The sequence below is a fragment of the Tetrao urogallus genome (assembly GCF_951394365.1).
Source record: "Tetrao urogallus genome assembly, chromosome: 7".
In the NCBI taxonomy this organism is placed as follows: Eukaryota; Metazoa; Chordata; class Aves; order Galliformes; family Phasianidae; genus Tetrao; species Tetrao urogallus.
The window spans coordinates 50,139,612-50,162,846 of NC_136820.1; the positions used below are offsets into that span (position 1 = coordinate 50,139,612).

At 39.4% G+C, this 23,235-nt stretch overlaps 1 protein-coding gene across 3 annotated transcripts in view; it reads right to left on the bottom strand.

Moving 5' to 3' along the window:
* Window positions 1-13,014: 13,014 nt before the first annotated feature.
* Window positions 13,015-23,235, bottom strand: part of ADCYAP1R1 (ADCYAP receptor type I) — a gene marked incomplete at both ends in the record, with an annotated part of 96,436 nt that continues 86,215 nt past the window's right edge. The window contains 4 exons of one of the 3 annotated variants that reach the window (XM_079538004.1): window positions 13,023-13,211; window positions 16,720-16,761; window positions 16,960-17,089; window positions 22,299-22,382. In XM_079538004.1, coding sequence (XP_079394130.1) covers window positions 13,023-13,211; window positions 16,720-16,761; window positions 16,960-17,089; window positions 22,299-22,382 — 445 coding nt within the window. Of the gene's footprint in view, window positions 13,225-16,719; window positions 16,762-16,959; window positions 17,090-22,298; window positions 22,383-23,235 lie in introns of all 3 variants that reach the window. The other 2 variants (XM_079538005.1, XM_079538006.1) reach the window with 2 other exon arrangements.

Here is a 23,235-nt window from a genome sequence, read left to right on the forward strand (position 1 = left end):
AACACCGTGCTAATATCACTACATCGCTTCCAGGGTGGCCTTTCTCTTTCTGTGGGACTGAGTTGGGTTCTACATCAAACTCTCCAAAATGGTGTACAAAAGATATACAGAACATATCTGTAGTTCATTACAAGGTAGGACTATTCCAAAAAGTGCCTGCATCCAGTCTTGAAAACAGTGCTTCTGGCCATTCAAGTACAGGCTACACTTTCCATGAACTGGAATATCAGTTTAGTTTCAAAAAAGTAGAGCTCTTGCCCCCTTTTGTTTTTTTGGCTGAACTCCTGGTTAATTATTTTGGGTAGCAGATATTTGACTGTGGAAAACTCTTGATTTTTTGCTTCATTTTTGGCCTGATGGCTACAAGAGAGACAAATGGTTCTGTACACATAATTCAGACTACTCCTTTATTGCTTAGGCATGTAACTCCCCTGTCCCAATGAATCACATGCTTTGCACAAGGTGTTACCTTGTCTGTTCTTATCACGCTATTAGTTTTGTTTGTAGGAGTGAACCTTGCTCCCATGATAAGCACACTGTGTAGCATAGTGATTTGAACACAGTTGTGTGATTTACATCTATAAAATGTAAGTGATAATTAAAACTGTTGTGTTTGTGTCTTGTATCAGTTTCTGTGTTTCCTTTGGGACTTTAAAAAAAAAAAAAAAAAGAAAAAACAACAACAATCATAGAATCATAGAATCGATCATAGAATCATAGAATCATAGAATCATAGAATCATAGAATCATAGAATGGCTTGGGTTGGAAGGGACTCCAAGGATCATCAAATTCCAACCCTCCCACCGTAGGGTATTGCAGTTGTGTCTGCTATGGTTATACAGGTCTGAAGCCAAAAAGTATAAATAATTATGACCTCTTTACCCAAGAGAATATTTACATTATAGAACCTTGATCATGAAGCTTCAGTTAATGTCGTACTCCCCTTCCAAGACACAATCATCAAGATGCAACTCTGTGTAGCCTACTTCTATAAATTTATGTTCAGGTATCTGACTAATTATGAATGTTCTCTCTAGGCAATATCTGCATTGAGCAGCATTGAGTTGTATGACATATGAAGGAAGGGGCACACCATTTCCTTTCCTCTGCCTTTGGGATTAGCAAAATTGGAGTGAATTATGCTTCTCCTTTTGACTAACCTGAGAATATTTCCTCAAAAAACAAAAGCTCACACGAAACTCACGCTTAAAAACTGCCATGAGGTTTTGATATTTTGGAAATTTCTGCTTCCAGCACAGTTTCCCCCATTATTTTGTCTTTTACCCATCTTTGTGGTTTATCTGGTGAACATACCAGCTCTCTTGTGTTACACAGCAATTCCCACTTCCCAGTTGAGCTCCCAGAATGACCTGTATTTGTCTTTCAGACCAGCTGTATTCACTACATATCCCTTCCCTTTATTACAAGATTCTCTGCTGGACCAAAGATCCAGGAAAAGGAACTCATCTCACAGAGAACCAACATAATACCTCAGATGTTCTCCAGCAACTTAAGCTACAGGATCTGCCTGGATCTTGGACAGAATGTTCCTGCATCGCTCTTTATGCTGTTAGCATTTCCATGTCTTGTATTTTCAAACACTATAAGTAAGAAGGGGACATACCATGTAGCAGAATCTGTTGTGATGGGGCAAGAAGAAATGGTTTCAAACTAAGAGGGCCGATTTGGATTGCACTTAAAGAAGATTCTTTTTACAATAATGGTAGTGAGGCACTGCACAGGTTGCCCAGGTGCCCCATCCCTGCAGACACCCACAGTCAGGGGATGAGCTGTGAGCCCTGATGGAGCTGTGGGTGTCCCTGTGCACTGCAAGGAGTGGGACCAGGTGGCCTTTAGAGATCCCTTCCAAAGTGAACCATCCTATGATTCTGTGATTTTAGAACAAGATGTGTAGGCCATAAGCTGGAATTGAGGGCTATATTAAGTTATTTTGCACATATAAAAAAAACAAAAACCATTAACTGCATAATTTACAGAAGGGCATGCTTGGGAAAACCTGGTGATGAGGCTGATAATCTCAAGGAGTGCAAAAGTTTCTGAGATAATGATTTGACATGGGTAATGGTATGTGCATGATAAGGAATGTGCTAGGAATGTACTGCTTCACCCCAAGGCTGTGAAGGCAGTTGCCACAAAGGCCATCGAACAGTTCTGTGCCATCAATGGAAGGCACTGCCGCCTTGTGGTGCACAGGCTGTGCTGAACGTGCACAGTGACCACTGAGCATTGTGCTCAGGCACTGCTTGCTGCTCACAGCACAGATTTGCCCTCTCCCGAATGTCAGACTGATCTAAAAGTTGTTCTTTCAGTAAATTATTGCTGTCTTATATTGGCAAGTTGGAAGCAGGACATGGCTTGCTCATAACGAGAATAAAACACTGCTCACATCTTAGGTCTCTCTCTTTGTAGGTCTTCACACAACCTAAAAAGGAGTTTGGCTTTAACACCTCTGTTTTTGCATAGGGGTCCATAAATATCTCCTCAAATAAGGGGGTTGTTATGAAGAGAGCTGTGGGATTTTCCCCACTCTGGGAGCAGAAGCAATAGACCAAGAGGGGAACAGCATCTGAGAGATGCTTGGCTGGGGCTACAAAAGCAGAGGGGTCCCAGGGATCTTGGGGGGGGAGATTTCTTGTCTGTTTTGGCATGGACTTGCATGCTACAAGGTAACATTCATCAGAAATCCAACTGGGAAAAAGCTCTACCTGCCAGGCAGGTGGTTTTGGATAGACATGGATAGACATCCTGAAGTCTATGACTTGTGGCATTGAGGGTTGTGGTCAGTGGGCATGGTGGGGATGGGTTGAGATTAGATGATATTAGAGATCTTTTCCAGCCTTGATTCTATGATCATTGAGCATATCAGCTGGGAAAAGATGTCTTCCTTTAATTGCCTAGCATCTTTGACACAATTTAACTCTTTGGATATTATTTTTAAATCACTTTGCAAATTCCATGAACAGCTGGGAAGATTAAAAGCAGCAGTTTCAGCCATTTCTCTTGGGATTGTAACAGAGACAGATTGATGAGGTGGTTGAAACTTCTCACCAAGAACAGATTTTGAACTCCTACAGTGTCAGCATTTTTTTCCTCAAAGCTTGATTGTGTGGACTCCGAATTACAAGAGGTCCCTCATGAAGGCAGCTTGCCTCCTCTGCCAACAATGAGCTTCCACAAGGTTGCATTCCCAAGTCTGCAAAATCCACCCACACCTGAGCCTCCAGAGCAGTGCAAAGAAACAGCAGAAGGTATCTAAAAAAAAGAAAATTAAAAAATTAAAAAAAAAAAAAACAGCAAAACAAAGGTAAGCAAAATGAAAGCCCCATGCTCGAAAAACATTTAGTACGATTATTGCCAGAAAAAAATCCGAATGGAAGAACTGGAGTCAGCAACTAATGGGCACATCATACTAGGGTATTTATGATCCCATCCTGGGATCAGAGTCAGCCAAGACATTGCAAAAGTGGGATTTGGATTTTTAGAGTGGACATTGCTGAACTGTATCATTTAAACATGTTTAGTATAAACTAAGTACATGGGATAGGACAAGAGGGAATGGCTTCAAGTTGTACCAGGGGAGGTCCAACTTGGACGTTAGGAAAAACTTCTCTAACAGAGTGTCAGGACCAGGAATGGGCCGCCCAGAGAGGTGGTGAACACCCAGGGAGGTGTTCAAGAGCCATGGAGATGTGGCACTGAAGGACATGGTCAGTGGGCAGTATTAGTAGTAGGTGGACGGTTGGACTGGATGATCTTGGAGGTCTTTTCTAACCTTAGTGGTTCCATGATTCTATAGTTACCTCTCACTGAAAGCTGATGTTGGCAATGTCTCTGAGCTATTCTTCACTTAAAATCAGTGGGTACCTGATAGATACAATCTCTGGAGACCAGGCCTTGGCTCATCTCATCCTCAAGCAGTCATGGCTGATAAAGGGGGTTGAGGATGGCCAAAGCTGTTGTAAATTTCTAAAGCTCTGCCTTATGAAAACCATTCGGACATTCCACAGTGAGTGGAGATTCAGTCAGTGTCATATTACTTGAAAGACAGCTGATCAGTTTAGAAGTATGAGAGAAAATTATCTTCTTCGGGACAAATATGTTCTGATGGAACAGTGCAATGCAATACTGCCTGTAAATGAATTGGTGGTATTCATCCCACAGGTTATGACTGCTAAGCTGAGGTGTCTGTATGTTGCAGCACCTACAGGATTTGGATGTTTAAGCCACAGTTAGTGAAATCCATGAACCAAAGTGCACACTTACATTTGGCCAACCATATAACTGTCTATAAATGGCTACTGACCTAGGTTTAGATTTGGCTGTATGAATACAACTATTGAATGCCATTTGATATGCCTTGACATCTGCACTGTCCCATAGAGGTGACTGATTTTTGGACAGTTTGAATGCCTAGCCCACATATACATGCCTACCTGTTCCTGTAGCCCACTTCTATGACATAAACTCAATGCCTTATATAAAGCCTACTACAGGAGCATCCTGGCCTCCTTGCAATTGGCTTAACCACGTGCTTGCATTAACAGCATCTTATTACTCTCTTGTCATCTACTGTACAAAAATGACTCCTGTCCAGAAAACTCATCCTCAGTCCATGTTGCAAGAGTGGGAAATGTGGCTGAATAAATACTCTTGTTGGGTTAAGATTAAAAACAGATTTTACAGGAGTCAAGCCCAACTAATGCGTGTGTGACTAAAACCTGAAATGTCAAGATGTGTCCAGCAGTTTGGAAGTCCAGTGGTTACTCATTGCTCAACTACTGGAACAGTCAATAGAAACTCCCAGATAGAATTTGATGACTGGTGCCCTGCTAAATAAAAACTGTACTGATGGAACATGGTTTATTGGGAAATATTGGTGAGGGTGGATGGTTGGACTGGATGCTCCTGGAGGTCTCTTCCAACCTTGGCAATCCTATGATTCTATGATGAGGTATTCATGCTTTGGCAGGGGGGTTGGACTTGATGATCTCTGGAGGTCCCTTCCAACCCCTACAATTCTGTGATTCTGTGATAGTGACACAGAAAAATAATGAGTCACATATTTTCCACGGGGCTTCCCCTAATCTGCCCATGTGCCTTGAACCCCATTTCATTCCAGTTCCTAAAGCAACACTGAAGGATGTTGATCTCCAGTTCTGCCACAGCCCTTTCCTACCATGGGCCTGCTTCTTTGGGTCTGACCCACAGCCTGACATCATGACCTGCCTTCTTCCTATCCTGTCAACACAAACTCACCTAATGGACTCTTGTTTGAACCTGGTCTCCTTGTTCCATCACAGGGGCTGTGATGGACCCTACTGCCCACTGATGAGTTTTTCTTTTCTTGCTTTAACGCTTTAGAAATAATACACAGGCCCCAAAGGATCTGTGGTTTACATTTTAGAACCTCAGAGATTATTAGGTATAACAGATAGTGTGTTGCATTCACTTTTTGGCTATATTAGACTATATCCATCCTTGATATTTACACAGTGAATTAAACATCCTCCCAGCACAACTCCACTAATTGATGGTGAAGGAAAAACATGCACGGACCACCTACAGTAAAGACTTCATGATTGGTTACTCCAGGACTGACTTTGCCAAGCAGAATCCAGAGACTCCTTCTCCATGATTCCAAAAAGGTCTCTTTGATGTGATTTTATATCAGAACGGACTTATACAAAATGATAATACATTTATTGTGTCATCTACAGCAGTTTACATGTTAAAAACAATTTCTCTGAACACAAAAAAAAATGTTAGAAACCAGCAATTGATAAATGTTTTTCCACCTCATAACAAAGCTGTGTAACCCCAGACCCCATTACCAGTTAAACCAGTTTTGACCCCCCCCCAAAAAGATAAGTATTAGACCCAACAGGCCAGTATGTTTGTACCTTGACACAGACAAAAGCCAAAATACAACTTTCCATACTATAAGATCTCAGAGCTGTGGGATATTTTGTTGCCACTAAATTGACAAAAAGAAGGGGATAAGAATGAACACGTTAAGTATTTGTTTTTACAGCTTATATTGGTATACAAAGGCCTCTTCAGACTTTTCTGCAAGGACAAAATCCCTCAGAAAAGGCAAATTCCAGAAGCCTAAGACATTTCTGATACTGGAGAGTGTCACACATTGTCATGTCACACAGTAATTCTTCATGTGGATGAATCCCCTGAAAGAAAGCTGATGGGAATTTGTGATATTAATCATAAGAAAGTGAAAGGATCACAAGGTTCAAGACATTGTTTAAGCTCTGCTGGTGAGTTTCCATACACAAAGTACAATGTGTATTTAGCCAAATGTAGTTTATTACTACTAGATATGTATGGAGTTTACCATCAGATCATCATTAACTGTTATCTCACACTCTGTATCTTCCCAACATTACTCTTAAATACAATTCTGAACAGGCTGCACGTGCCTGACTCCTAAAAAGTCTTTTTTCACTGCATGTGTACTCTATACCATGATTCATTTTCTTTCATTGACACAGAAATGCATATCACATGACCACAATCAGAGAGCAAATGATTTTGTATGCCCTAATTTCTTCGGAAGCTTTGTTCATATGATCAAACCTCAAGACTGGAAAAGAGAGTTTTAGTAACATGAAACCACGCACTCAAAGTGGGGAGGAAAAGTTTAATTTGTTGAATAAAAGGATTTAATACTCCTTGTGATTAGAGATGATTAACAGTAGTCATGCTCTCCTTGCCAGCTCTTCTCCACCACTGTTTTTCAGAGTATACGTTCAATGGGAGGCACTGAAGAGTTCATCACAGACTGAATGCAGAAAGCTGAGAAACTCAGTACAGTCATGCAGATTTGAAGAAAACAGCTCATAACAACTCACCATCACCTTTCAGCAGGTTTTCAATCTTTTTTTGGTCTGTAGGAGCCTTTACATAATCACGGGTAAGACAAAAGTCCTTCAGAAACCTTACAAACTTCCATTCCTATATATAATGTATGAATTTATATTCCTTAATGATCCTCCACTGACACTTCATAAACAGTCTATGGACTCTGGAATCTCCACTAGCTGATTACTACTGCCATAGGCAATTATCTCCAAACACTACTGAGAAATAATTTAGACCAACAGGCTTGATGAGTTCCTGAGCAGTCAGTCTGATCTAGTAATTGGCAACCCTGCCCACAGCAGGGGGGTTGGAATCAGATGACTTTTGAGTCAACCCAAACCATTCTATGACTCTATGACTTTATGTGAAATAAAGCTGTTCATATTTAAGGAAGTGTGAAATGATCTGGAGGCAAGACTAGTTTGAACAAGAACAAAAGCCATGAGCTATTTCAATTTGGAAATTAGAAAAATGTTTCTCGCTGCCAGGAGTTTTACACTAACTATCCAATGACTGTGGAAGGTGAGAAAAATAAAACAGTTACTGAATTTTAAAAGGGAAGGTTGATAGTGATAGTGTCAAAAAGAGAAAGATGTGGGCGTGCAGGTGGCCAACAGTTTACCATAAATCAACAATGTGCCCTGGTGGCAAGAAGGCCAATGATACCCTGGTTGACCAATGGTTGACCAACAGTTGACCAAGCATTGACCAGTGGTTGACCATGAGTCAGCAGTGTGCCCTGGTGGCCAAGAAGGTCCATGGTTCCTGGCAGGCATTACACAGAGCATGGCCAGCAGGACAAGGAAGGTGATTCTCCCCTCTGCTCTGCTTGGGAGGCCACATCTGGAGCACTGCACCCAGTGTTGGGCTCCCCAGTTCCAGGAAGACAGGGAACTGCTGGAAAGAGGCCAGTGGAGCCAGCGGAGGGCTGCAAAGATAGTGGGGACCTGGAGCACCTCCTGATGACAGGACAGGCTGAAAGCCCTGGTGCTGTGCACCTAGAAAAGGTTGAGAGGGATTTGATCAGTTCTGATCAGTATCTGAAGGGTGGGGATCAAATGGATGGGGCCAGGCTCTTCTCACCACTGCCCAATGATAGAACAAAGGGCAATGGGCATAAACTGGAACACAGGAAATTCCATATGAATGTGAGGAAAAACTTCACTGTGAGGGTGACAGCACTGGCACAGGTTGTCCAAAGAGGTGGTGAAATCTGCTTCTCTGGAGATATTCAAGACCCATCTGGACACCAACCCATGCAACCTCCTTAAGGGAATTGCTTTACAGAGGGTTGGACTGAGGATCTCCAGAGGTCCCTTCCAACACCTACAGTTCTGTGATTCTAATATTCTATATTGGCCAAAATATAATTGCTCCAGCTGGCACAAATGTAGCTGGAAACAGAAAGTGCAAAAAAACCTGTTGAAGTCATTCCCCTGGGCTGTGGAGCACTTTGAAATCCATGTATCTATCATTATATATCAATATATCAGTTATCATATTAATTGGTAAAAACTCTGCTGGATCTTGGGCAAAAAAGTCAATTCACAAAGGCTGATGATCCATACCCTTCTTGTTACTTTTGAAGAGGACTGGGAACCCGGTTGTGCTCTGAGTAAAGCAATTAAGGAGCTGCTCTGTGGAAGGTTTTTCCTACTTGCCATTGATGGTGGAGAAAATCCAAGGAGAATTCATTTTTACAGGTGTAATCTCAAGTTATCAGCCAAGTCACTTCCTGCCCACTTCTGTCATTTAGTAAATAGAACTAATTATGTGGTTGCCACACTTGGTTCTTTTGTTTCTGTGATGAACAGATGCTGAGAAGGAGGAGGTGGACACCAAATACAACATGTGAATTTATCTGCTTGCTTTTTTCTTCCTTTTTCCACCACATTTTAACACTTGTTTTTAAGATACTTACACAAAACAGAGTAGCCTGGGTACATTCCTTGCATGAGATAAAAGCACCCACAACTGAACACACACAGGTGAAGGCAGAAAGAGCTGAGGTCACCAGGCAACAAGGAAACAAGCCTTTGAAACACACATCTTAGTTTTCATTTTGGGATGTTAATTGTTGTGTCATATCAGCACTCCACATCAAAAAGTCAATAATAAAACAGTAAATACTCACAAAAGATGCAGTACAGCAGGCTTTTGAACAGTTACAAAAATGAAGAAAATTAGACTAGATATACATTATGGACATGGTAGAAAAAATGGCTCAAGGAGCACTGCACACTTGTTTCTCTTTTAATTACATACTGTTAATAACATATGCCTTTCTAGCTCCAAAATATATTTCACAGTGAAAATCAAACAAAGCACTGTTGCACTCAATCGATATTTACAGACACCTAGAAGCAAACCAGCTTTGGGTTTCTTCCATTCTGGAATGAAGAGACATTGCAGCCACAGTGAGAGACGGCTGCACACGTCCAACATTTCAGCTTACATTCAACATAAAGATTTCTGAGAGAGCAATTTGTGCGATGGCATCAGAACCTGGTTTAGATAACTCTGTACATTTGAAGAGTGATCTTTCCAGTAACAATGAAAAAGTCAGACTGACTAAGGGGATCAAGGCCAGGCTGGATGAGGCTCTGGGCAGCCTGGTCTGGTGGCTGGCGATCCTGCCCATGGCAGTGGGGTTGAAACTAGATGATCTTTGATGTCTTTCTCAATCCAGGACATTCTATGAACAGTTTTTGCAAGCATATCAATACTTTCAATAAAAAGAAATCATAATAGAAGGGGTTGTTTGTATAATATATATATATTAGATATTAGATATGTAGAGATATATTAATTCTTCTCATAAATTCAGTGCTGGTGAAATGTACCAAGGACTTCAATTTGTCCAATGAACAGTAAACACAAGGTTTGCAACGGCAGAAATTTCCTCTCCACTGCCCTCCAACTCTCCTTGCTCCAGAGCATAGCTCTGTAAGAGGCAAGTCCAAGTCTTTGGGACTATTCAGTCCTTGGCCTCTCCTGCTGAGAATGCAAAAACAATGGTAACAGCAGTAATACTGTGCTGAAGCCAAACTCCAAGCCAAATTGAAGTGGCTGTGTTCTAACAATAGCAATGTTTTTCTGTACTGATTCTAACATAGCTGAGGACCCAGTTCTCCATTGTGCATGACTGAAAGGTGGTTTTGGTGTTGTGGACACATGCCCATAAGGCACTGGACTGAGATCCACCAACTCAAATTTCAGAGCACTGCAGAACAGGAAGGAAAACAGCAGAATCTAAAAGGAAGCTCAGAAAAAGCCTCCATCAAATAAAATAATATAAAACAAAGTCAAATAAAACTCAAAATGAAAATTATAAAATACACATTCTTACTCTGGACTGAAACGTGGAAAAATTCACCAGCTAGAGACATTTCAGAGTTATTTCTTTTTTTTTTTTCCCCCAAAAAAGTTTTGAATTTATGAATGCTTGAAAATTAGCCACCAGCTATTCATGCAAAATACTTCTAGGTTTTTTTATTTTTGATAATATACTCAACAATATTGTCAATGTAACCCTTAAGTGAAAGGCCGTACTGCAGAAAATACGAAACTAAATATTATATGCTCATCTAATGTTAGATAATTCATTTCCCAAGTCCCAAATATTCATTTACCTGATAGATCTGACTTCGCCATTCTTCCTCTTCAGTGTCCTTCTGGCATGCAAAGAGTTCCTTGGAGAACTCTATCTCACAGCTTTTAGCAGAATCTAATGGGACAGGAAACTCTGATCTGTCAGCTAAAATACTTCAGAGATTTTTTGCACATGGTCTGGAAGAGGGGGAAGGATTCTGCTCTCAGAGCAGCAAGACTTGCAACAAAGGTATTTGTACCATCTAACTCCCACTTAGGTGTAAGTAAAGCGATTTAAACTTTTTTGCTGGTCCTCTGTGCCAGGGTAGATTGCATCTGACTGGAACACAAATGTCTTAAAAGAGTATGATCCTGTAGTGACGTGAAGTCAATCTCAACACTTCTGCCTGTTTCAAATTATTTTTACATTCGTTTACTCCGCTACAACCAAGAGCAGAATATGTCCCTTAAAGCACTATGTAAGAGTTAAGTATTATAATTAATACTTCTTTTGCAACTTTCTGACCTTTTTTTCCTGTTAAAAAAATAAGGAAACTATTGTTATTCTTAGAAACCTGTACTTAAAGTGACATTAAAACTTCATTTTTACCCAAACTAACAAAAACCAGTGAAATTAAAACTCCAGCACATAGTAACCATTCTCTTTTCCTTTTTTTTTTTTTTTTTTGTTGTTGTTGTTCCCATGATCAAGCTCCAAAGAACAAGCCTGAATTTTAAATTCCCTGGTTACTATTAGTTCCAGTTCAAACCTTCAAATTTAAAATGTCATTTTCATTTTTTTTTTAATATATGCACACACACACACACACACACACACACATATATAGATATATATATGTATATCAGTTCATAAATCCAAAATGAAGAGAGAGCTAGTACGGTTATCAAAGCCTTTATGAGCTGTATAAAGACTCGTTAAGAATTGACATCATCAACATTTGACTGAAGTAGATGTGCACCAGTCGTGGCTTTAACTACAAGGCAAAGTTGGAAAGAATGTTTTAGGTTTTCAAAGAGAAACAGTAAGAACATCAATGTTAAAACAAATTATCCAAAGAGAGAGAAAAACGCCAGATGTGGGAAGTCATCCAAAGGCTTCATCCTTTCTTTCCACAGCGTTTCACTGTTCAGTTTGATTGCTCAGCAAAAGCAGACTTTTACCTTCCAGGATGATTGTGCCAGATCCCTCTCGTGCCTCTAGCAGAGAAGAACCGGGGCACGCAGAAGTCAGCCAGGTTGCAAAGGCACCACGACGCGTGACAGTACTACACGAAAACATGCTGTGTTTGGACATGGATGCAAAAGGTTCACGGTTATCTGGAGGGAAACGCTGTCTTGGAACTGACTTTTGTTCTTAAGGTGGGAAGGAAGGGTTATTTTTATTATTCAAACAATTCAGTCAATCCATCAATCAACTCTCAGTCAACCATTGCCAAAAATATAGATATATCTCAACTACATGGCCCTTTTAGAAAACTCACAGCTTAGCTAGAACATAATGCATTCTCAGAAGCATCCTTGGGTATGGAAAAAGTCAGCTGATCCCATCAGTCTTGCCTGGAGTTCCCCCATTGACTGATGACAGCTGTACAGCTTTACATTGGCACAGCAGTTCCTTTAAGCCCACTGGGTACATCTGACTGAATCCAACCACGAAGTTAATGTTCTGGTGTTCTTCCTGAACTGGCTGGTATGATTAACTCAAACATGTTAGCTCCATCCTAAGACTCAAAAAAGAAACACTGCGGAAATTCACATGCCAAAAGTCAGATGATGGGCTAAGATACGTTTGACTAGAAGAAAAAGAATGCAAATACAAAACTAAATGAAAATCAGTTTGAAAAATAACCATTATGTCCATTCATGAATTAGGATCGGTTTGGCAACCTAGGATCAAAACTGCACAGCAATCACTTGTTACTTTTGACTGACAACGGATTACTTGCAGATGCTCTGAAATGTATATCACTGAGCAAGTGGGCTTGGCCTGTTTTTATCTTTTAAATATTTTTCCATTAATGGCATCGAGTACAGTTGTGTATTTACACTGATTGTTAAAAAGACATGTATATACACTTCCTTCACTTTTTTCACCTCTACAAACATCAAGAATGTTCTGGAGGTAAGGACAGGGAAAGGGAGAGGGAAGGGGAAGGGAGGTGAGGGGAAGGGAAGGGAAGCGAGGGGAAGGGAAGCGAAAGGAAGGGAAGAGAAGGGAAGGGAAGGGAAGGGAAGGGAAGGGAAGGGAAGGGAAGGGAAGGGAAGGGAAGGGAAGGGAAGGGAAGGGAAGGGAAGGGAAGGGAAGGGAAGGGAAGGGAAGGGAAGGGAAGGGAAGGGAAGGGAAGGGAAGGGAAGGGAAGGGAAGGGAAGGGAAGGGAAGGGAAGGGAAGGGAAGGGAAGGGAAGGGAAGGAAGCCTACACCACCACCATAATGATGTTGTGTTTTTTTTTTTGTTTTCTTTTTAAAGTGATGGTTTTTGGTTTGCTTGTTGATTGATTTGTTTTCCTTAGCTGCTCATGTCGCTAGATTCTCCGCATTTATGCTGGACATCCGAATCTGAGAGCTGCTCTTGCTCAGAATGGAGAGTTGTGTCCCCCCGTTCACTCCGCTGCTCGCTAGAGAAGGATGACGATGTTTGAAATCCACAGCAAAATACCGGTTGACTTTCCAGCTCCTCCATTTTCTCTTTATTTCTGATTGCACCTTTAGGGAGAAACTTCAAAAGGTCATTTTTTATGTACTTAGCCGCTCGAGGACATGCTGACAAGTTATCAAGTTCAGAAAAAAAAAAAAAAGAGCAATTTTGAAGGCTATTATTAAACTCCTTACTTCAGAGAAACCTACAGTGATTTCTGCATATCTGAAAGAGTGCCAGGCATGATGTGAGGAAAGCACCCTGGGTTCTGAGTTTCTGACTTCAGATAACTTGGGATCAGCTCATAGGTGCTTAGAAGATGTGCTTGGTACTAACCCAAACATGGTTTGAGTTAGCTTTCTGAAAAAAATTATCTCATTTTCATCAGTGGCCAGCGGCGAGCACGTAACAAAGAGCCAAAGATGATGGATAGTAATCAAATAACCTGTCCAGAAAGGTCTCTCACCTGCAGTTAACGGATGCATGTCTACTGAAAACTTTGCCTGCTGTGTTCAGCTCAACTCTAAGTAGATAACAGCTCTTGGGTCCATGTACATCTATGAAATACTCCTTTCCCTGGAGTTTTTTTTAATGTGCACCATAAATCATGCACAGTAATTTGTGTTCAGATGTCCAGATAAAAAATTAATAAAAATAAGAACAAAAATCAAGAAACACTTTGATAATTTTTCTGCTTTTCATTCATCATTGATTTCCTGGTGATCTTTGTAGGTGAACACATGTACATAAGTACAGAAGATAATAAGAACTTAACATAAGAAAGACTGTACTGGCTTGGGCCAACATTTACTCACTTGGTAACTCATTTCCAACAGTATCCTGTAGCATATTTAAGAAGGAAATAACGTAAGAACTGATAAATGTGGAGATATCCTCCTAACATTTTTTTCCAGCCTTCAATGAGCTTGTGTATCAAAACTTCTTTTTCCCTTTAGCAGAAATTGCTAGATTTTTGTAGACTAATACAGTTGTTACAATGGATCAGCAAATTCCAATGTGCTGTACAAGTGCTTTAACAGTATGGGCTCTAACTGCAAGGAGGAAAAATCCAACTGGAAAACTTATATTCTCCTTCTAGTACTTTTAACTTTCTTTTTTTTGTAGTTATTGTATAGATAGGAATAGATTAGATAGATTATGGAAGTATCTATCTGGGTTAGTTTGGTTAAGTACCACTTCTCCAAACCAAACCAAAACAACAAAAAAGAATAAACCACAGAGGTTAAAAGAACATCGACGCACCATGCAGAATCTTTGAAATGTTCTTATGTCAAGATTAGTTTAAGACCAGACCTTCTGGGTATTCTTTGAGCGTGCATGAGAGATAATACACGAAACAACAGGTTTAGGCAGAAGAGACAGATATCCAGTACTGCCAGCTGATGGAATATGAATGCAGCCACCAGAGGAACTGTAGGAACACGTGATTCAGAGCACACCTTCTGAGCTACACAAACAGTGCACATCTACAAGTCCTTTCGTGGTCTTCCTGACTATGCCCATGAGCAAAGATAAACTATACATATGTTTGCTGAACTCGAGAAGATTGTTGTTTTCATCTGAGAAGGAATCTCTTGGATAAAGAAGTTAGAATCCCACTGAGCTAGAGACCACTTATTACACACTGTATCAGAATAAATATGGAATATCTACTGCAATGAATTTGGTAGAATAAATGATCCCAGTCCTCCTAAATAGAAAAACAGAAGGTGGTTTTGTTCCTGCTGGACTGCACAATAAGTTTAAATCCGTGAAACAAAGATTGGATGAACAGTACGTATTCCCTTTTAGGTAGAATTGAGTAGGAAGTCTATTTCCACTAATGGAGAAAAGATTTGCCTCATTCATTTAGTTCAATAAACAAAGTCAGGATAATTTCAATTTGCAAATCAGAACAGGTGAATCAGAAATTAGGTCTAATTAGAACTGGCACAAATATACACAAATACATGCACACAAACACGGCTTCAACAAGAAACAGTTTCAGGCCTTCAGAAATGCAAAGATGGAGAACTCTTCACAAACATACTTTAAACTGTAGTTCAATATAGTATGTAATATTGTCCTAAACTTAACTCTTTGGCCCTATAGGAAGATAAAGACATAGTGTTGGCCTGTTATATGCAAAAAAAAAAAAAAAAAAAAAAAAGGTTTTCATATCTCTACTCATCATGGCAGATTCTTCTTAGTCAAGTTTTTCAGAGTACAGCTTGCAAACACCATGAGAAGGGAATATGTAATGTGAGAAGCCATGACAAGCAGCACTCCCAGTTATCCTCTACAGCTGTAGTGCTTTATAGTACTACAGACTGAAAACAGACAATATCAGCTAGTGGAACTCCATGGAATGAAGGCAAGATAGAGTGTCTGGAGGTTGATTCATCTTTTTTCTTTTTCTTTTTTTTAATTTAGATGGTCAGATGTTAGAAGTTTAAGCAAGGAACTAGTCAATTTATAGATATACACACATCCCTGGAAGACTATTAGTTTAATCTGATTTAAATGCCACTATGGAACGAGACAGAGAGTCTTCTAGAAGTTGTTTTTTCTCTATGTAGATTACAAAGAGAGCACACAGCTGTTACCTGAAAGTTAGTTGTTCAATACTTCTACACCTAAGCGCTCTTGAATGCCATTCTAGAACTTTAAGGTTTCCTAAGCCTTCATCACTACTTCATTACTAAAAATAATAGTGATCTCATTTTCTAAATAGCACCAAGCCTGATGGAGTTCAAGAAGTGTTTGGACAATACTCTCAAACATACGGTTTATTTTTCATATAGTTCTGTGGGGAGCCACACAATGGACTGGATGATCTTTGTGTGTCCCTTCCAAGACAGGATATTCTATGATTATATAAGAAGTGTCTCTTGTGAATAGCAGAACAATGAAAAACAGCATAAGACTTTTGGTTTCAGGGACAAATACTTCCTTTCAGTATGGGCAAATTGATCACTTTGTGAAGCTGGTCAATAAAGAAAGACTGTATACAAAAACTACATTAACCTTCACTTGTAGATGTGATAAAAGAGTTTGTCAGGTGACACTAAGTGCTCAATCTTCCTTTTTTTTGTGAGAAGAGGTCTAAGTGGCTTACTAACATGGTCAGATTGGCCAAGATTAATTTCTCTTAGCATTAACCATTTAAGTAAGATGACTAAGTTAGGAACCTCCTCATTTATGGATATTTGTGTAGTTAATCAGAAGACACAAGCATCTGCAGAGAGAGTCAGTGCAGCTAAGATCTGAGTTTCTCTTTCAAGGCGTTTCTGTTGACTGCAGGACTCCTGGGAAACAAGCCACTTAACAAAATAATTGCCTCCATTAGGAAGCATTAATCTGAGCCTGGCAAGGCCAATGTTTTGGTTTGAAAAAGATATCATGCATCCTCCTTCTTTTGCCGAGGCACTATGAAATTCATACTAAGATATGAAAGAATATGTAGATGGTGATTTACAAGAAAGGATTAGAACAACAGTTAGTCCCACAAGGAAATGGGATGGGGATGGAAATAGAGATGGTGGGATGACGGAGGTTAAATATTAAAAGTCTTACCTCCCCGTTCAAGAAACAATAGAGAACAGCAACAACAAAACCCTAGGTAAATGGGAGAGAAAAGAAAAACTAATTCAAACCCTTCAGGAAATACTGGATAACAGCTGGAGTTTAATAAACAAACAAAACGAAGCATACATATAAGTGAATAAACAGGCAGTCTGAGAACTATGCATCCAAAGCCAGAGTAATGAACAGACAGATCTTTTTTAACAAAAGCAGAATTCACTGTATAATCACCTGGAAAGATCCCAGTCCCAATTCAAACACTAGTCTCTCCCGCTTACTGACATTTTCCGGAGAAAAAGCAAACACCGTGTAGTGAATTCCAAACAAGGGGATAAGCAGTAGTGTAGAGCGAGCCAATCTCCTGTTACAATAGAGTGAAAGAACTTTAATGCAGCCTTGTAATGAACAGCTTGAGCTTTAATTAAAGCAGAAAACACAGAAACTATTTCATCGCTTCCCTTTCGGGAAATAAATACGCCATATAATTATACAAACAAATATTCAGCATTCCCATTTGTTCCCTAATAGTGATTTCACACACACTGTAGTTTGCTCCCACTTCCTCATACTGGTACAATTACAGTAAATTAGTAATGTGTTATACTCTGTACTGTTATTTTGATTTGTATTATTGTAAGCAGGGATTTCTTTCTTCATGAAGAAATTAATCTTGGTACAGGATTCAAACTACTACCACAAAACAATAATAAACCACTCACGAAATTGCATAATTCCATTGGAGGGTTTGTCTGGGGGAAAAATAGTATTGATTTTCTTCAAGGTAGTTAAGGAGCTTTATGGAGGACAAGGAAATCTTAGGAAGCCAGAAAGACCCTCAGAAGTGCTCCACACTATTTTCAAATTCAAATATTCCATTTGCTTACATGTACAGAGTATATTGCAGACTGATTTGAATTGGATCATTACATGCTTTAAAATATACTAAAAATTATGCACTTTTCTTATGAAGAGAATATCTCCAAGAATTCTGATAACGTCTCCTGTTACATCCAATACTAGAAATGGGACATCAGTTCATTGCCAGTGTCCCTCAGTCATATTTTGGGCACTGATGACAAAAAGCATATCGCAGACCTTGCACCAAGATGGCACTAAACACTAATGATGCCTCAGTCAAATGCAGACCAAATGTCAAGTCTGGGCGAAAGACCCCATAAATAGGATAGCACAGTTCTCACACATTATCACATTAGATGTTGGCCAAAAGCTTTTAACAAGAGAAAAAAGAAAACACTGAAGTGAGTTGACATACAGAGTCTCCATCTTTGTTGCCCTCTGAAATACGTTACACAGGAGTAAACCAGAGCAACAGACTGAAAAACCTTTCAAGGTCTCTTCCAGACCTCACACTCCATGAACGTGCAATCAGATTAATGAAAAGGAATGCTAACACTGTGAAAAAGATTACAGAATGCCATCTCCATAAAGAATGTAAAGAATATAACAGCGTCTTAAAGTAGTAATGGAACACAAAGAAATAGAATGGAGGTAGTAAACTGAATAAATAAGCATTCTTTTTCAAAGTCTATTACACTTTCAGTTCAGAATTAATTACAACAATAAAAGGATAAATGATGCTTCGATTCAAACGTCACATTATTGTGAGTTATTAAGGCTTATCTCTCTGCAGCCATAGGGGGCTCATTTTGGGAAAGATGCAGAGGAAAGCTCTTTCTATAGTCAGTTTTATGGCATTAATTCTATCAGATTAGTCACAGAATTAGTTTGTAGGATCTTGAAATACAATGTCATCATCAACTTGTTTCCGATGTAGTCTTCAACAGCGTCACAGAAGTCATGAAGAAAATACATAAAATGTAAGAAGTAGCACAACCTGAAATTTGCAGATGATTAAGATCCATCATTCTGTAATTCTGTGGTTCATCAAAAGGAAAAGAAGACTTTAATAACAAGAAAAAACTGAGATGTTACTGGAGGCTGTGCTGCTGCTGCTGCTGAACTGTGTTTTTCTAAGAGCATTAGAAAGAAAACAGAATTAAAACAACCGCTGTGAGATGAGTAAATTTACATACAATGGTGAAATGAGGATGTTAAAGATACAACAAAATTCTCAGGAGTGCAACAGGAGGATGGCATCCTCCTGATTGGCATCCTCTTCCTGTATTCTTTCAGACAAGGAAGGAGCCTGGGGGATAGACCCGAAAGTGAGGACAATAATCATTTATCGGGGTTTAAAGGGAAATGTTTGGAAGAGTTGTGTTCTCCAGAGGTATGGAAAAAGCTTTGTTTACATTCCAGTAGGCTGAGGAATGTTTCATAGTTACTTATTAAAGAAAATAATAATTAAAAAAAAGGTATATTGCAATTTTTGTTGAGGTAGGCGCTCTATTTTTTCATCCATCCTAAAGAGCATCTTACGAATTAGACTCTCTCCAATAGTATGAAAAGTACATTCCAATAGAACATTAGTCCAAGAAGTCACAGGCAATGGTACAAAAAGATATCTTTATAGTAAAAGAAAGAGAAAATAGAAAGGTCATCTAACTTTGACCTGTCTCTGGAGAACCCATGCATTTAGTCTGCCATTACAAGTCCACACTTTTTCAGGGGACTGCTAAAGAGTCTATGGATGTTACATAGGACACAACTAGGAATGAACTGGAAATTGGAAGTGAGAACTCATTTCATATTGGATTGTAGACTAGAATTGCCAGTGATTTCTACTAAGTGTTGTAGATTGTTCCTACCCCACATTTTAAAGCCCTATTTTAGAAGACTTAGTTATGATGCTATGATCTAAATGAATGTAGTAATTACTGTTGCTGTGATCCATATGAATGCAGGAACTATGCCTCAGATGAACAAAATAAATACTTTGAGACACTGCACGATAGGAAACAGGCACCAATGAGTCTGAATAACTTCTTCCAGACTCTATGAATGTGACACAACAAATGTATATCTCAAATTCACAGCTGTAGATACAACTGTAAGAAAATCTGGTTTGGATATGTAGGATGCTATCTAGCATGAATGAAGGCAGCTATGAGAAAATACGAGTCTTCTACACCAGGGGGACCTGTAGCTCCAGAAGTGATTGTGCGAGGAGATCTGTGGTTTTAGTCTTGTTTCCATCACTGAGATGGAGAAAAGTACAGCTTAGAGCAAACTCTCCAGATATTCCCATCACACTGAATCTGTGTCTTGTGCCACTTCTACTGGGACTGGAGGTGCTTCCATTGGGCTAATTTTGAGTTCAAAACATTGAGTCAGTCACAGACTGTCAAAAGAAGTAAAATATCTTTAAAACCACAGCCTCTGAAGAAGGACTATGTACTTATGCTATTTGGGAAGTAAGAACTCTCTGGTTTAAGTGCTATGCCTTCAGTGGAATTAATTTGGCCAAACATAAGCTTTTGGAGTGGTGAAATGAAGGCTTGTGGTGGTCATGTTGTACAAGGTTTGTGACAGAAAGGTTGGGATACACACAAAATTGATCTCCGTGTTTAAATTATTAATGTAATGTCTTTAAGGCTTACGCAGAGGAATAATGCACTTTCAAGGCATAGTTCTTGTCTGTTACAGATGTCTCTTTAAGTATCAACTCCTGCTATAAATTCCACTGATATATATTGAATGCATCTATTTATCAGAACATATCTATTAAAGTTATTTAATATTTTTAGGTAAGTTAATTCTACACTTGCTTTCCCCTTACTGTCAGTAAAGAGGAACAGGCACCTATCTGTATGGATGAATTATCTCAAGGCCTTAAAATATCCCACCCTATGTTTCTCCACTCACTATAAAGGGGATCTAGACTGAGTTTGTGACATAAATTGTGATACGTTGACTTGTAATGTTTAAATTAGAAGAGTTCTATAACTTTGGTGCTAACTTGGTGATGAATACATGCAAAATTTCTAGCAAGAGTGTTTCAAATAGAAAGATAAAGAACAAAACATGAAGATACAGGATGCCATTGTTTGTATTATGCTTAGGAGATCTCCTGTTTAATAAACCAGAGTATCTACTTTATCTAAAGAATGATAAGATCGGTTAAAGTGACTTTCAAGAACTTTAGGATCCTCCCTGACAGATACGTGTCCCATCTGGAAGCTTAATTACATCTACCTGACTTTTTAATTATTGATTGTGACTTAATTCTTCCATGCATAAATCACATCTTCAGCCCATGGGCTTGAGAAGTAGTGGAGGGTTATGGAAATTTTCATTTTGGGGTATGAAAAAGATGATTCAATTGTGTTTATGAGAAGGGCAGAGAGTTTTTTATGGCCTTCTGTATAGGCTGAACTCCTCCTGCTGTTCATCAGGTAGAGAATTCCACCTCAGAGAGTTTTCAGTCCTTCTTCACATGAAATTTGTTGCCCTGCAAAGGCCCAACATGAAGCTTAAAATTGCATCGTGATGCAGATTAAGTGATGAAATTTATATTTAAAAGTATCTCCTCCTGAATGTACCTCCTATTTTTAGCACTGCTTCTGTTAGATTCAAGCTTCTCTTCCTGAAGAAAATGCACCTGCTGACTGCTTGTCTGTTAGTCCTTACTTCTTTTCTTTGCTTTCACACACTATCAGATCGTTGACCGAATCTTTTCAGCATCTTCACTGATCCATTTCTTAACTATCTTGAGGAGGTGGAAAATCATAAACAGCAAATGCCCACTTTCATGCTTGTAATGGGCTTTGTTAGTGGGTAGACTAATAAAATTAAGCAGCTACAAGTTATCAAATATATCTTTTTCCTTAAAGATGTCAGCAAATTCTGTTCTTCAGCGAAATGCTGTCCTTGTGGATCACTGCAGCAGGAGATCCCTGAGTTGCTGCACTGCATTCATAAGCCTGCAGTAGAATTCAGGAGGACATCCATCGCAAAGCACACAATGTAAGAGATTTCTGGAAGGTACCCATCTCATCTAAATGAGTCCTGTGGGCTTCTGGTACAAGTAACAGAGAGTAAGATGCACAATGAGAAAGTGATTAATTCTTGCCTCCAAACCAATGCATCTTTTCACTTTTATGGCTGCCTTACCCTCCTTAGGCAAATCTCTGCAATGACCTCTGACTAGACACTGCATATCAAGTTAGTGTATTAAGTTAATATTCAGTTAACCATAGTTTATCTTCATTTCTGGGTCTATACTGTCAAAGCCTCACTCCATTCCACAAAAATAAGCTGTTTTCCAGGTGAGAATCTGATTCAATCAATCCTGCTCTACCCACGTTGTCTAGAAAACTTTGGGTGAAACATTTCCTCTCAGTATGACCAGAGATCAACATTTTCCTGTATAATAAAGAGCAACTATTAATAGTTTCTATACAGGCACTATCCATAAGAAGCATCAGAGATCATCACAAAATTAAAAAAAAAAAAAAAAAAAAAAAAAAGCCTTAAAATCCTTGATCATGGTGCATCAGCAAAAGCACAGTGTAACAAAAAATTCTACATGCAACAAGAACCAAAGGAGTGCTTGCTCTCCAGTTACTACCACTCTGCTCATATCAAATCATTTACTTGCAACATGCGTCATACAAACACAGTAATGTCACAGGATTGAGTACACTTACAGGGTAATGGTTGATAGTTCTGACATCTTGCAAGAGTGCTGGTTAGCCCTCTTAGGCTTACAGTAGCATTTCTGAACGCAGCTGCTAAATATGACAAGATTAGCATTTTTTTCAGCATATTGTGAACAGGCCAAGGTAGGTCACTTTCAACATATTTCATGAGACAAATCACAAAGATGGAAAGCGGACACGACAGGATGGAATTACAGCACAAACCAGCTGCTTGACGAAGCGAAAAAGAAACAAAACAATGTGAAAATAAAATGCACTGGCAACTGAGATGCGCTGACTCACAGACAAATCAAAGATGGAACAACCTGGAGGCAGGCGGGCAGTGTTACATGTCCAAAATACACACGGCCTTTGCAGTCCGGTAGTGTACAGAGGGTAACAGAACAATATATTAAATGAAAGTTGACTGCACGCTTGTGGAGAACATTGAAATATAACATAAACTTGTAGGATGGAAACTAATCTAAGGTGAAGTTAGATCAGCTGCTCTTCATTTTCACGCATAGGTACTCATGGTGGTATGAATCTCTTTTCAAGACACTTAGCTGAGGGCATCACAGCACTTCTTTGCCCAGCTTTCCTGACATATGAGCTCAGGATGCAAACTGTCTCACTGCTGATTCAGAGGTACCTCTTATTTTTGTCTCACACACTAAGAGAGTTGGGGTGATAAAAGCAGCAGGCTCACACAGTATGGACCAGGACTATGATCCTAGCATGCTGCGCTCTAGAAAAGGCTACTACGGAGTATGGAATGTTTACATTTAAAATTAGCCAGATAGAAGCTAATCTGACTCAGCTGCTAAGAAGGGTAATCTTGGAACAACATGGGAAAACACTGTGAAGGATGTGAGGGAAAGATATTTCCCAGCTGTTAAGACAGACCAAAAACCATGAGAATTGAAAACAGGAATTTGTTATTGAC